The sequence below is a fragment of the Salvelinus fontinalis genome, chromosome 5 (genome assembly GCF_029448725.1).
Source record: "Salvelinus fontinalis isolate EN_2023a chromosome 5, ASM2944872v1, whole genome shotgun sequence".
NCBI lineage: Eukaryota > Metazoa > Chordata > Actinopteri > Salmoniformes > Salmonidae > Salvelinus > Salvelinus fontinalis.
Genome location: NC_074669.1, coordinates 32,626,186 through 32,638,995, shown reverse-complemented (window position 1 = coordinate 32,638,995; position 12,810 = coordinate 32,626,186). Strand labels below are relative to the sequence as shown.

Sequence of the window (12,810 nt, the reverse complement as noted above, 5' to 3'; positions counted from 1 at the left end):
GGCCTCCCATTAGACCTGGCCCACCAGGTGAGTGCAATTAATGATCAGGTAGAATAGAAAACCAACAGGCTCCGGACCTTGTAGGGTAAGTGTTGAATACCCCTGGCATACACAGCTATACCCTCATCATTACAGAAAATGTTCCTGCTATGCAGTATCATGACACTTATCAACAATCTGAATGTTTGGTAACAACATGCAAGAAGGAGTTGTTTTTTTACCTTGTGCGCGTTCCGTGTGGCGCTGTTGATTAGAACGTCTGGGAGGTTTGATAGATGGCGTAATTGCGTGTAGCCTATTTGATATGTCAGAGTGAGAGCATGGGAAGGAGAGAGAGGGTGGGAGAGGGAAGGAGGGATGGAGAAATGAAGAGCGAGGGGCATGACTCTGCAGCAACGACTGGACAGGAAGGGGAGGGGGGGCTCTAGTCGTCACTGATTTCAGTGGGACTGGGTGGGGGAGGGGGGGGGGGGATTTAAGAAATGATAGGTGGTCGCATTTTGTATGGCTGAGCGGCAGCGCACACTAAATCGAGTAGTCTTCGGGTTTCCTCCCCCAGGGATTAAGGAGGGCGATGCCCACCCGTTGCGCCACAGAGCTGCACTCACCGCCACGGTGACAACGACCCATACCGGAGCCTAGGTCGGACTGAACCCCGCAAAACGCTGCGTTATACCGAGCCCTCATTGGATACTCTGCACCCCACCGTCTCTCCCACATTCCGACACTGTGCACTCGCTGCACATTCTCTGCGAAATAGGAGAGTCCAACGAGGATTTTCCCTCTCCAACCACTTTTTGTCGAATTCCGAAGACCAAATGCTTGTGTGATTTGAAGAGGACGTTGAGAATAGGCGCCATTTCTTTTGATCAACTTTTTCGAATCCTATCAGTTATTTTTAAAGATCTATTGCTCTACATTTTGCTCTCCGCTTCCCCCTCTCCCTTAAGGTCACTGCTCATCTACGCCACTGTTGTGCGTTAGCGGAGCAGAGATGACGACCGAGATCTCTCAGCAGCAGCTGGACCCGCCGCCTCCCCTGAGGTCCAGCCCGACCTCCGGCGTCCTGCACCCCGCCATGATGAGCCCACAGACCGAGGTGGACAGCTCCTTGGCCGGGGCCAAAAGCAAGAAGGCGAGCTCCGGCCTGAGGCGACCAGAGAAGCCTCCCTACTCCTACATTGCGCTCATCGTCATGGCGATACAGAGCTCACCGACCAAGAGGCTGACACTCAGCGAGGTCTATCAGTTCCTCCAGGCCCGGTTCCCCTTCTTCAGAGGATCATACCAGGGCTGGAAGAACTCCGTCCGACACAACCTCTCCCTGAACGAGTGCTTCATCAAGCTGCCCAAAGGGCTAGGCAGGCCGGGGAAAGGCCACTATTGGACCATCGACCCGGCCAGCGAGTTCATGTTTGAAGAGGGCTCGTTCCGCCGCAGACCCAGGGGCTTCCGGAGAAAATGCCAAGCTCTGAAGCCCATTTACCGGATGATGAACGGGATAGGCTTCGGTACGTCCATTTTACCGCAGAACTTTGATTTTCAGGCGCCCACTGGGTCTCTGGCGTGTCATAGCAACAGTTACAACTTGGACATGATGACCAACTCCATGGCCGGTGGCTACGACGGACTGAGCGGTGGCCACCACGTACCTCACATGTCCCCGAGCCCCGGGTCCACATATATGGCCAGCTGTCCGGTAACGTCCAACGGGGACTACGGTGGACCGGACAGTAGCAGCAGCCCTGTGCCCTCGTCCCCGGCTATGGCCAGCGCGTTGGACGGTCATTCTCCATACGCCAGTAGCGCCGGACACTGGGCGTCTCCCGGCGGCTCCCCGTACATAAAGCAGCAGCCTCTGGTCTCCAGCAGCTCGGCGTCCTCTGGGCTAAATTCCGGCATGTCCCCCTATTCCCTGGAGCAGAGCTACCTCCACCAGAACGCCAGGGACACCGCCGATATCTCAGGTAGGCCAATAAACGTTGTGTAAGTTAAGTCATAACGCCTTAATAAATCGTTTGAAATGTCATGCGTCATAGGGAGTTTTAGCATACGCATCTTGCCATTCCAAATAGACTTGGTCAAGCGTAGCAAGTACTGTAAAAAGTGTCATATAAAAGTAGTGCATTTGTTACACACACGGGAAACAAACGTTTGCAGGTTGATCATTTTACTAACTCAAATATTCTCTTTGATCAGGCTGTTTTCTTGAGGTTAAAACTCCAACTTTACGGAATGCGTAATACATGTTCTATAAAATTGCTAAATTTGTATGTTAAAATTATAGTTGGCCTTTCTAATAGTCAATAGAGAAAATCAGTCTTTGGCAAAGAAAATTACCAGCGGTCGTCTAGTGTGTTTGTTGCAGCCTAAATATGGAATGACTTACATTCGTAATACATCTATACAGCTATGTTGGAGATGGATAGGTCTCAAGTCATTTAGGCCTAATTTAAAGGATTGGTTGACGTGGATGCATTTCCTTCAAATTTCAATTTGTGTTCTGGCAAAATGTCTTCCATATGTTGTGGGTTAAAGTCATTTGATTGGATTTAAAGATGATTCGTTTGCAACTATATTCTGTCGTGGAACTAAGGTAACATTTTGAATCACTCCAGGTGAAATAATGCTCTTTATTTAGGGACTTCATTACAAATATGCATGGGTAATTAAAAGGACACTTGAAGGTGAGGTGGGAAATATAAGGGCAAACACTGCTTCTAAGAACAGAAATTAACAAAATAGTTTAAAATGCTGTTGATATATAGGCTAGGACTTAGGAAGAGTAATGTGGCGGCTGTGTTCTCGTTTACATAAATGTTTAGAAAGGAATCTGAGTTTGAGTTTATTTATTCACGCTCACAGATAAAACTGAAGAAATGCAGGTTTTACATGACTAATAATTGCAAAAACACTAATTGAAAATACATAACACATAATACGTGACACAAATAAAATACTGAACACTTGAAACATTACAGGACATTTTTCATGATGGAAATTGAAATATGAAAATGTGATTTTAAAAAATAGATTTTTTTTGTTTAAAACCATTTAAGAGCTAGAGCGTTTCGCATGCGGTTCGTACGGGTTGTTATACAGGACAGTTCGTGGCTGTTTCTCAGGAGCCTGGTGCTGCTGTTACCTCTTTATGGAGGGAGCAGGTCATTCAGTGGATGGTCAAGAGTGTGCATGTCCTTCACCAGGTACACTGCAGCCTGCTCTCGCCTGCTCTTCACTGAAGGAAGCGGTGGTTGGACTGATCCACCTCTGGAGCTTAGTGCAATGGGCCATAATTGAAACTGTAGCCCCCTTTGTGTAAATTTTACTTATCGCTCCTTGGGCCAGTTGATTGTCTTCACATCCATGTAATTTAGTTCATGTTAACCTTGTTTTACATGATTCTAATATGTCGACGCTTTTAACAAAAGTCCAAGGGATTTCTGAGGGGAATTATTCTAAAGCCAGAGGGGTCTCAGGGGTTGTCTAAACAAAGGCTGTGCGAGTCGGACCACACTGAAGATGATTTCAACTAACGAATAGGCCTAGACCTCGCTAGACCTCCGAGGCTTGTCAAACTTTATGACTTCTCATAACTATTTAGAATACAAGTATTTATCTGTGCTCACGGGCCTCTACACGGCCCATAACGATTGTCAGTCACGGCCCGTGTGTTGTCTCTGAAAATGGGGCACGAGGGCAGCACCCTCAGGATAGAGGCCTGCAGTCTCCTAGAGAGAAAACGCCGACACTGCGCGTGCATGCGTCACATCTGGAGTCCTTATGACCTTGATGAGGCTCACGCTCGCTCGCTCCCCTTTCCCTCTCCTCCCTCTTTCTCGCTCTGACTGTGTTGCTGACCTGGCATATAAGGATCTATGACAAAGGACCGCTGTTCTAATTTTCCAGGTTCAATTATTTGTCAGAAAATTATATAAGGCCATATAATGATGACTTAACACGTGTGATGTTGCTACTGCAGCTCTCGGGGATAAACAGTGTAACATGTCTATGCTCGCAAGAGAAACGGACAATCAAACATAAGCACCGTTACCTAAATCATCTTTCATAAATCTCTGAAGGATATGGAGGCCAATTGGTGTAGAAAGCACTGAAACGATGACGTTGTTTGGTTATTATAGGCCTATCAAATCACTTTGAACTAATTTAACTTTATTTGGTTTAAGACTAAACACTTAAAATGTAAGACTAAACATTTCTCTAAGTTAAATATAATCGTGGCCCTCCCACCCCTACGGGAATGCATCTTGCACTCGCACAAGCTTCCCCCTAAAGTCAGGACAGCGGAGTCCCTGCCCATCTTCCGAAAACGTCTGGAACCCTACCTCTTTGAAGAGTAGCCCACCTTACATAACTATCAACGTGCCCCCTTCCCATCCAATTTTAAAAATGCTTTACCTACTAGCACTGACTTTGCTGCTAAATATTTAAGGAAAATGTAGTACTTGATACGACCGAATGCGCTAATTGTAAATCGCTCTGTAAAAAAACATCCGCTAAATGACAAATGTAAAAATATGTGTACACATAATACAACTATCACTAATGCAAAGTGCACCAACTCAACAAACATTACAGAAGCAAGGATTCGGAAGTCAAGTCATGAGTGTTTTACGTTAGGCTAATTTCAGAATGAAAGACTGCTGCTCCAAAGTACGATTTTTGTTGCATCCATAGCATATATTTGCTCTGCTATTTTGTGTCGGCCTACGCTCTATGCATCTAATTTGCACACATCCAAAATAATCTATTGTATATGGAAATCATTGCATGTTTAAATGTGAATATTTTAAAGAAGAAATAGGCTTAACACATGCAGTTTCTTGATTTTGGATGAAACGTTAGTGGTATTCTCATGAATGGGAATACTGAGGGGAGAATGGAAGCATTCCTATTATTTTACCTATACTAAAAAGGACAGCAATCCCTGCCTCTTCATCAATCAATACATTATTCGCTAAATAGTCTATACATACCCAGAATTTTGCTTGGTGTTTCTAGAAATAGACAATGAACATAGACGAAACAGACAGATTAATTGACAAAGTTCACATATATTATACAACATAGAAAAGTGACCATACTGTTGAGTATGAGCGACTTTACTGTGAGGAATATATCGTTTACAGTATAAATAATGCATCTAAATGCAGAGGTAGGGATGTTTCGTGGCGTAGTTAATTAACGAGTCCCGCGGTAAAAGTTGAGGTCTAATCTCTAGATTCACCGAAAGTGATTTCTGCACGTGGTGTAATGGGACTCTTCACAATGTTTACTGGACAAATTATTGCAAGATGTGTCAACTCAAACATAGTTTAAAGGTATATGCCTAATTGCCTACACTGTAAATGGGTGACAGTGAATGTGACAATAGCTTACAGGCGGTGGCAAGTACAGTTCTGCATTTTTTATTACTGTACATGAATACAACATCAAAGCAAGTACCGTGTAATGACAGTACAATATCATAAAATGTACTATTATACTGTAAAAATTAGATGCTTCCATAATCTGAATGAATGGATGAAATTCATTAAGGGGAGGGGTTTTTATTACAGTATTTTACTGTAATTACAAGGGATTGATGCAAGCAGGTTGGCTGCTAGGTAAAGTGTTTACACATTACAGTATATTCATTCATATTTGGTGTTATATGTCACTTGTCTTTCTGGAGGCCTTAAAGGCCCAGTTTAGTAAAAAAACGTGATATACATTTCCATGCTATGAGGTTGTAATAATACTGTGAAATTGTGGAAGATGTCCTTTTAGTGTAAGAGCTTTTTGAAAAGCCTGCTGGGAGAGAGTTTTTGGCCTTCCGAGGCCACGCGGCAAATGAGTTAATAGACCAATAAGAAAGAGTGGCAAACCTCTGCCAATAACAGGTACTTTTCATTTCCCCCTACCCACTCAAACCACTTCCAGAAAGCCTTAGCAAAATTATTGCTTAAGAAATAGCTTTTTGCTAAACTGTGTCTTTTTGCCCATTATAATTTAAAAAACAATCACAGTAAGATTGTTACCAGAAATTATTTGATATCGAGATAAAAATGGCTGCATTGGACCTTTAACAAAGGCTTCCAACCTGTCAGCGTCTACAGTGCAAAACAAAAATACCTAACCATTTAATGTTTAAGATTTGCTGCCTCCTATACAAACGGATGGGGCACTATAACCACAGGAGGGAAATTGGTACAGCATTCTCACACACAGTTGCAAAAAAATATAGCCTCTTACAAGGCATGCCTCAAATAATGTTCATGAGCCAAAAACAATACCATGCACCCACTAGTGGTCAAAAGGTTTTTGGCGTGCCAGAGATACGGTATGGTACTGTATTCTGAGGGGTGGAATTACAGTACCATGTACAGTGATTCTTTCCCTGCCCCAAAAATATTCCCACAATGCACCATTTTACAGTATGCTGCAGTAAAACATTTCAGAGTATTTTAGTTGATAATACCATATTTACTATATAATTTAAAGTCTTACATTACAGCGTATACACAATACACTGAATACTATAACTTTTTTTAATAGAAGGTCAATTTAATGCATGAATGCTTCTATTAATAATAATATTTAAGCTACAGAATTCCTATTTGTAAAAACCCACAAGAATTAAGGCATTCTCCTATATTCTGAAACGAAACTCAGACTTAACTGGGTTCTTTTTTTGTTTCAAAGTCCATTTATTTTTGATGGATTTAGTAAAAATGAGTTACTCACTGTTATCTCCTTTTTCTCCAGTGGGGATCCCTCGCTACCAGAGCCACTCCTCACCCGTGTGTGACAGGAAGGATTTTCTCCTGAACTTTAACGGCATCTCCTCGTTTCGTCCTTCAGCCAGCGGATCTTACTATCATCATCACCAACATCACCAAAGCCTTTGTCAAGACGTCAAACCGTGCGTGATGTGAGCGCGTCATGGAGAGTGCGTAATGGCTCCAAACCGTCCGGAGATGAGAATCTGATCCAACACCAAATCAAACAATTTAAACTGATTCCATGAGAGATAAAAGGCAAATAAATTGGCTAATATTTCTGATGAGAATGAACAATAAGGACAAAGGGCTAGCCTATTTCTGAGAAGCCGGGAAACTTCTCACATCAGGGCATATTTACAGTGGGCTTCGTCGTCTTGATAAGCCTACATGAAGGACAATCGGATGCAACAACTGTTTCCGAAATTAAGAAAGGCACCAAGTCTTCTGACAATATAACCAAGGTTTTTTTTTCAAAATAAGTTTCAAAACGACAAATATGTTTGCTGTCATTAATTGTGCAAACAAATACCTTATATTTTATGTAACTAGGCCTCTGTTTCCGCCATAGGCCTATAAAAGTAAATGGAGCCTACACATACACAAAGCTTTTTATAACATATTGAAACACATTTGCACTTATTGTATACCCTTTAAGATTTGCTTAGTTTTGTCATGAAGTGTTTCAATAAAACGAATGTATTTTAGGCTACACCTGCCTGCTTGACTCTCAGGAATATAAATACACTGCAAGAGACGCACTGTAGTGGCTTGTAAGACCAGGTTACAGGAGAGTTGGCGCGTAGCCTACTGTTGATTGAAAGACTGTGGTGGGTGGATTGGGTGTTAACTGCAAATTCAGCTCCGGTTAGAGAGTGAGGTGGACAAGACTCCAATGAACATTCAACCATTTATTTTAGCATCAAAAAACATCCCAGCACAGAGGGCAAACATAAATGAGAACTATGTATGGTTTCTGTAATAGACAGAGACAAGTATTCGTGTTTACATGATAAACAATGGAACATAATCAACATAAAGGTAACTGAAATATGAACTTAAAGCTTACACAATAGAAAGGCAAAACACAGCAGTAGGCTAAAGTTACCCCATTATAAAGGTGCCCTATGGCCTTAATAAATAGGCTAGTACATAAACAGATAGCTTAGCCGTTACAGCATCAGCCCAAATCTGTTGATGTGCCCTTGAGCAAGGTACTTAACCCACATTTGCTCCAGGGGTGCTGTACTACTATGTCTGAACATGTAAAACAAAATATTGCACTGCACCTTTTTCCTATACATAATGGTCCATTAGTGGCATAAGGATCATTAGCATAATGTGACTGCACAACGTGTGGTCAATGGTCATTGGGTCAATACAGACCTGAATGGTACTTGCAAACCATATGCTAAAGTTAGTAGTTAGCATGACAATAGACAATGTAGCTAGAGTGCTAATGAACAGAGGTAAAGATTAGTTTGAATTATGGGTTAAACAATATGAATATATCATATCAAAGGCGCAGTTAACATTCACTTTGTCATGAAACATACTGGATGAGAGTTCTCTAATAGTTGGTGTGCTCGGCAGCCATCTTTATAGAGTCAGGTAACAGGTCACCTGATGGTCACCTGAGCAGGCAGGAGGCCATCTTGGTTCAGGAAATGTAATTTTGATAGTGTAACCAAAGATTGTCTATTATATTGACAAGATAGTCAAGTGACCGCTTTAACTACGGAAATACATGTCCTCAAAGATAAAAGCATGGGGAAGCCTCGAGATCAGGTGGGACCATTCTAGCCAATGAGAGGGCAAATGAACAACAGGCAATGGAGATAGATAGCGGAATCATCTTTGTATCTGTGCTATTATAGCGTCTGTGACAGCATGGGCAGCGCCATTGAGGCTATTTCCATTTTAAAGTTGTCCATTTTCTTGTTCATTGACTGATTGCTCTCAACTCGTAGGAGTCCCCACCCAGTTGACTACTTTCAAATGGTCGAAGCCCTCATTGTCAATTTCCATGCTAAAACAGGTTATATCCATGATGAGTCCTCTATCTAGCTCTATGACAACAGGCACAACTCAGATATAAAGTAGTTTTGCCTGTTCCTCTCTTGTGCAACACATTGCAGATTTGCTATTTGGGATCCTTGGGACGTCCATACCCGAAACCCTAGACTTTACCCCTACCCTTACCCTAACCGTAACCCTTACCTAACCTTAACCATTAAGCAGAATTCCTCAATATGAACATATTAATAATAACCGGGATTTACTATTATTGTTAGGCCTATTATCCTTGTTGATCATTTCTGGAGATTTGTGATAAACTGATTTGAGATTTGTGTCAGTGTAAAATTGATTATTTGGCATTCTCAGGCCTACTTTTAATAACCAAATTCAACGTCCTTTTTAAATTTATTTTTATTTTTAATTTAACCTTTATTTAACCAGGTAGGCTAGTTGAGAACAAGTTCTCATTTACAACTGCGACCTGGCCAAGATAAAGCATAGCAGTGTGAACAGACAACAACACAGAGTTACACATGGAGTAAACAATAAACAAGTCAATAACACAGTAGGATTTTTTTTTTGTCTATATACATTGTGTGCAAAAGGCATGAGGAGGTAGGCAATAAATAGGCTATAAGAGCGAATAATTAGAATTTAGCAGATTAACACTGGAGTGATAAATCATCAGATGATCATGTGCAAGTAGAGATACTGGTGTGCAAAAGAGCAGAAAAGTAAATAAATAAAAACAGTAAGGGGATGAGGTAGGTAAATTGGGTGGGCTGTTTACAGATGGACTATGTACAGCTGCAGCGATCGGTTAGCTGCTTAAATAGCAGATGTTTAAAGTTGGTGAGGGAAATAAAGGTCTCCAACTTCAGCGATTTTTGCAATTTGTTCCAGTCACAGGCAGTAGAGAACTGGTATGTCATTTGAAGAGGTAGGATGACACTTTGTAACATAACTGAATTTTAAAGCCATGAGTAAAAAGGCAAAGCAAAAGTAAATTAAAGTATGGATTCTAGGTAAATTATACAACACTCCCATTTAATAACTGGACATTAATGTTGTGGAAATATAATGATTATTTTGAAGCGAGACATTATATTTTTTGAAAAAAGGGGGATAATTATCTAAGGATTTTATCTTATGGTATAGTAACAATATGGAGAAATTAAACAGGCCTAGAGCTACACAACTCGCTGAATGTCATTATCACAGACACTGAGCGGCAATATCAATATTTACCCATAGACTTCATGAGAGCAAAGGCAGCTGACGTTTAATACAATCTTGTTCACTTTTTCTGAAGACTTGATAAGTACAGTTGTTCATTTCTGTTTTCCGGTTACAGTTTCAGTAAAAAACTGAGTGCAACCACTCTCAAATCCATAGACTACGCTATGGATGCAAGGACTGATCATACATGATATAACAATTATAGTTTTAATCATGTTTTTGTCATGTTTTTAGGCTATACGAAGCTAAGTTCAACTGTCATTCCCCATCAGAACCCAAAATACAAGTTTGTTTTGCTCCAAAGTTTGTAAATAATGTAAATGTAAACAAACACTCTATAGCCTCTCAAAACATGGTTAAAACTATAATGTTGATATCGTGGATGGTCAGTCCTAGCATCCATAGCTCGCTTTATGAATTTGAGAGTGCTTACATTTCTCCAGGCCCATCCCTCAGCTTTTTACAGAAACAGAGGCATGTGACCTCTTTGATATTGTTTGAATTAAGGACTCCAGCTTTAAGTAGGCCTAAAACATTTTTGGATTATTTCACACTTTGATTAATGATTTTGGAGACTTGGATATTTTCATGTTTTGTATTCTCATTGCACCATCTACAGCCTGAACCAGCCTTCCCGGTCATGCAGAAAGCCTGCAGCGGAAAGTCTTCAGGGAGGGGGGGGGCACACATTCCTGAAACAATCTCACCTAAGTGGAGAAATTATTTGTGTCTGTTTTTCAAATATGATTCTACTGCTTGCATCAGTTACCTGATGTGGAATAGAGTTCCATGTAGTCATGTCTCCATGTAGTACTGTGCGCCTCCCATAGTCTGTTCTGGACCTGGGGATTGTGAAGATACCTCTGATGGCGTGTCTTGTGGGGTATGTATCAGTGTCCAAGCTGTGTGCTAGTAATTTAAACAGACATGTCGGTGAATTCAGCTTGTCAACACTAGTATTGAAGTCAATTTCTCCTCCACTTTGAGCCATTAGAGATTGACATGCTACATATTTAGCCATTGATGCATTGTTGCATCATGCTGAATAAAACTGCAGACAAAAAGAAACACACGCACATCACACTTCACACATCAGCTGCACAAAGATACTGTGCATTCCGTGGGTGGATATATTATGATAAGTTTGATGAATGAGCTTACCTTGCTCCACCACTGCTAACACTGACTGACATGTCAGCCGACTGTAGTAAGGACAAAGGACTGAAAACAAAAGACTATGGCTCCGTCTAGTGGTCATAAGTATATGAGGGATGGTTTATTTCACAAATTTGACATTGCATTGGCTGCTTTAGACAGGCGTCCCAATTCTGATATTTTTTTCCACTAATTGATCTTTTGACCAATCACATCAGATCTTTTTCAGAACTGATCTGATTAGTAAAAAAAAATGTATCAGAAATGGATTGCTTATTTAAACATATCAATGGCAGCTGATGCTGAATTATGACACACTTTACATGAATACACTATGCACAAGAAAATCATCAACACAATAAAAACATTAAAATACACATCTTTGGAAAACTGTCAGTGCTAAAAGGGTAAGACACAAGTAGCAGTCCTTAGCTCACTGGTTGAGCAGTCTAGTCATGTATGGTAACACGCTTCCTTTGGAAGTGCTTGGTCCTGCACCTGTTGGATTCCAACGTTGTTGAGGACCGGGCAACATAACCAGAGATGGAAGAGCGATCGGGGGCAGCATGTGCCGGTAGGGGCCTTGATTCAGGAGGATCTTTGCAAACTCTTTATCAGCTGCAATTGCATGGAGGGTAGATTGGCAGCTGAGATCCATAGAGCATGTTGGAGGTGATTAAACAACAGAAGCCCATTCATTTTCAATGGAGGGATGCGATCATGGGCGAGGAAGCGTGAACACGGCAGGAATTAATGCACAAACATGAGGTTCGTTCTGAAGGATTTTTTTCCAAAGAAATTGACCTGGCTAAAAGGTCAGCCACTTTCATGTCATCGGTTATCACGAGGTGAACTCAAAGTTGACCAAAGTTAGCTCGCTATCTCCTTTATCTAGATTCATAGTACACCACTCTTGATCCACGAGTTAGCAAGTTGACTTGCCTAAATGTTCTGAAATAGCTTTATATTTTTTGAAAGATGAGCTTGAAATGGGCATGGTCAAATTGACTCAACAACCAAAACAACGACTAAGTTTAGCTTTCTTACTAAAACACAAGAAATGGCTAATTATGGTTGTTTACCAAAGTTAGCGGCCTGATCCTGTTTTGTAGTATCAGGTAACCAGCTAGGCTAGAGTTAGGGTTGAACCGGGATGTGGACATGAAGTTATGGTTAAGTTTGTGTTGAGGCAAGGGTTAAGGTTGAATTGTGATTTGGAGTTAGCTGGCCAACCTGTTGATCCAGGTGTTGTTAGATGAGTGATGTTGTTAGATGAGTGTCTCACTTTTAAACTCCACATAGGTCTTGTGAAAAAGCACAGTCTCTAGTTGGGGTTTTATTTTTGAAATAAGTGACATTTTTCTTTTGAACCGAGAAAGACTTCCTGCTACCTTTTTGACGGTAATTGACTATGGTGACATATTGCCCGTCATTACGTATCCTCGACACAGTGTACCATAGGAGGCTGAGGTTTGTTACAAACTCCAAAGCTCTCACCTCAGGATGTGGACATCACTATACCCTCTATATGAGACTGGGTTGGCCTTCCTTAGCTCTTCGGAGACTAAGGTCGAGGTTCAATCAGACCAAGCATTAACCGGCGATAGCCGATGCC

At 41.4% G+C, this 12,810-nt stretch overlaps 1 protein-coding gene across 1 annotated transcript; it reads left to right on the top strand.

Moving 5' to 3' along the window:
* The first annotated feature begins 498 nt into the window (after window positions 1-498).
* On the top strand, window positions 499-7,494 carry LOC129854773 (forkhead box protein F2-like). Its single transcript, XM_055921923.1, has 2 exons — window positions 499-1,967; window positions 6,769-7,494. Exons 1-2 carry the CDS (start codon window positions 995-997, stop codon window positions 6,936-6,938), a joined length of 1,143 nt encoding a protein of 380 aa, XP_055777898.1. The 5' UTR covers window positions 499-994; the 3' UTR covers window positions 6,939-7,494.
* The last annotated feature ends 5,316 nt before the right edge of the window (window positions 7,495-12,810 follow it).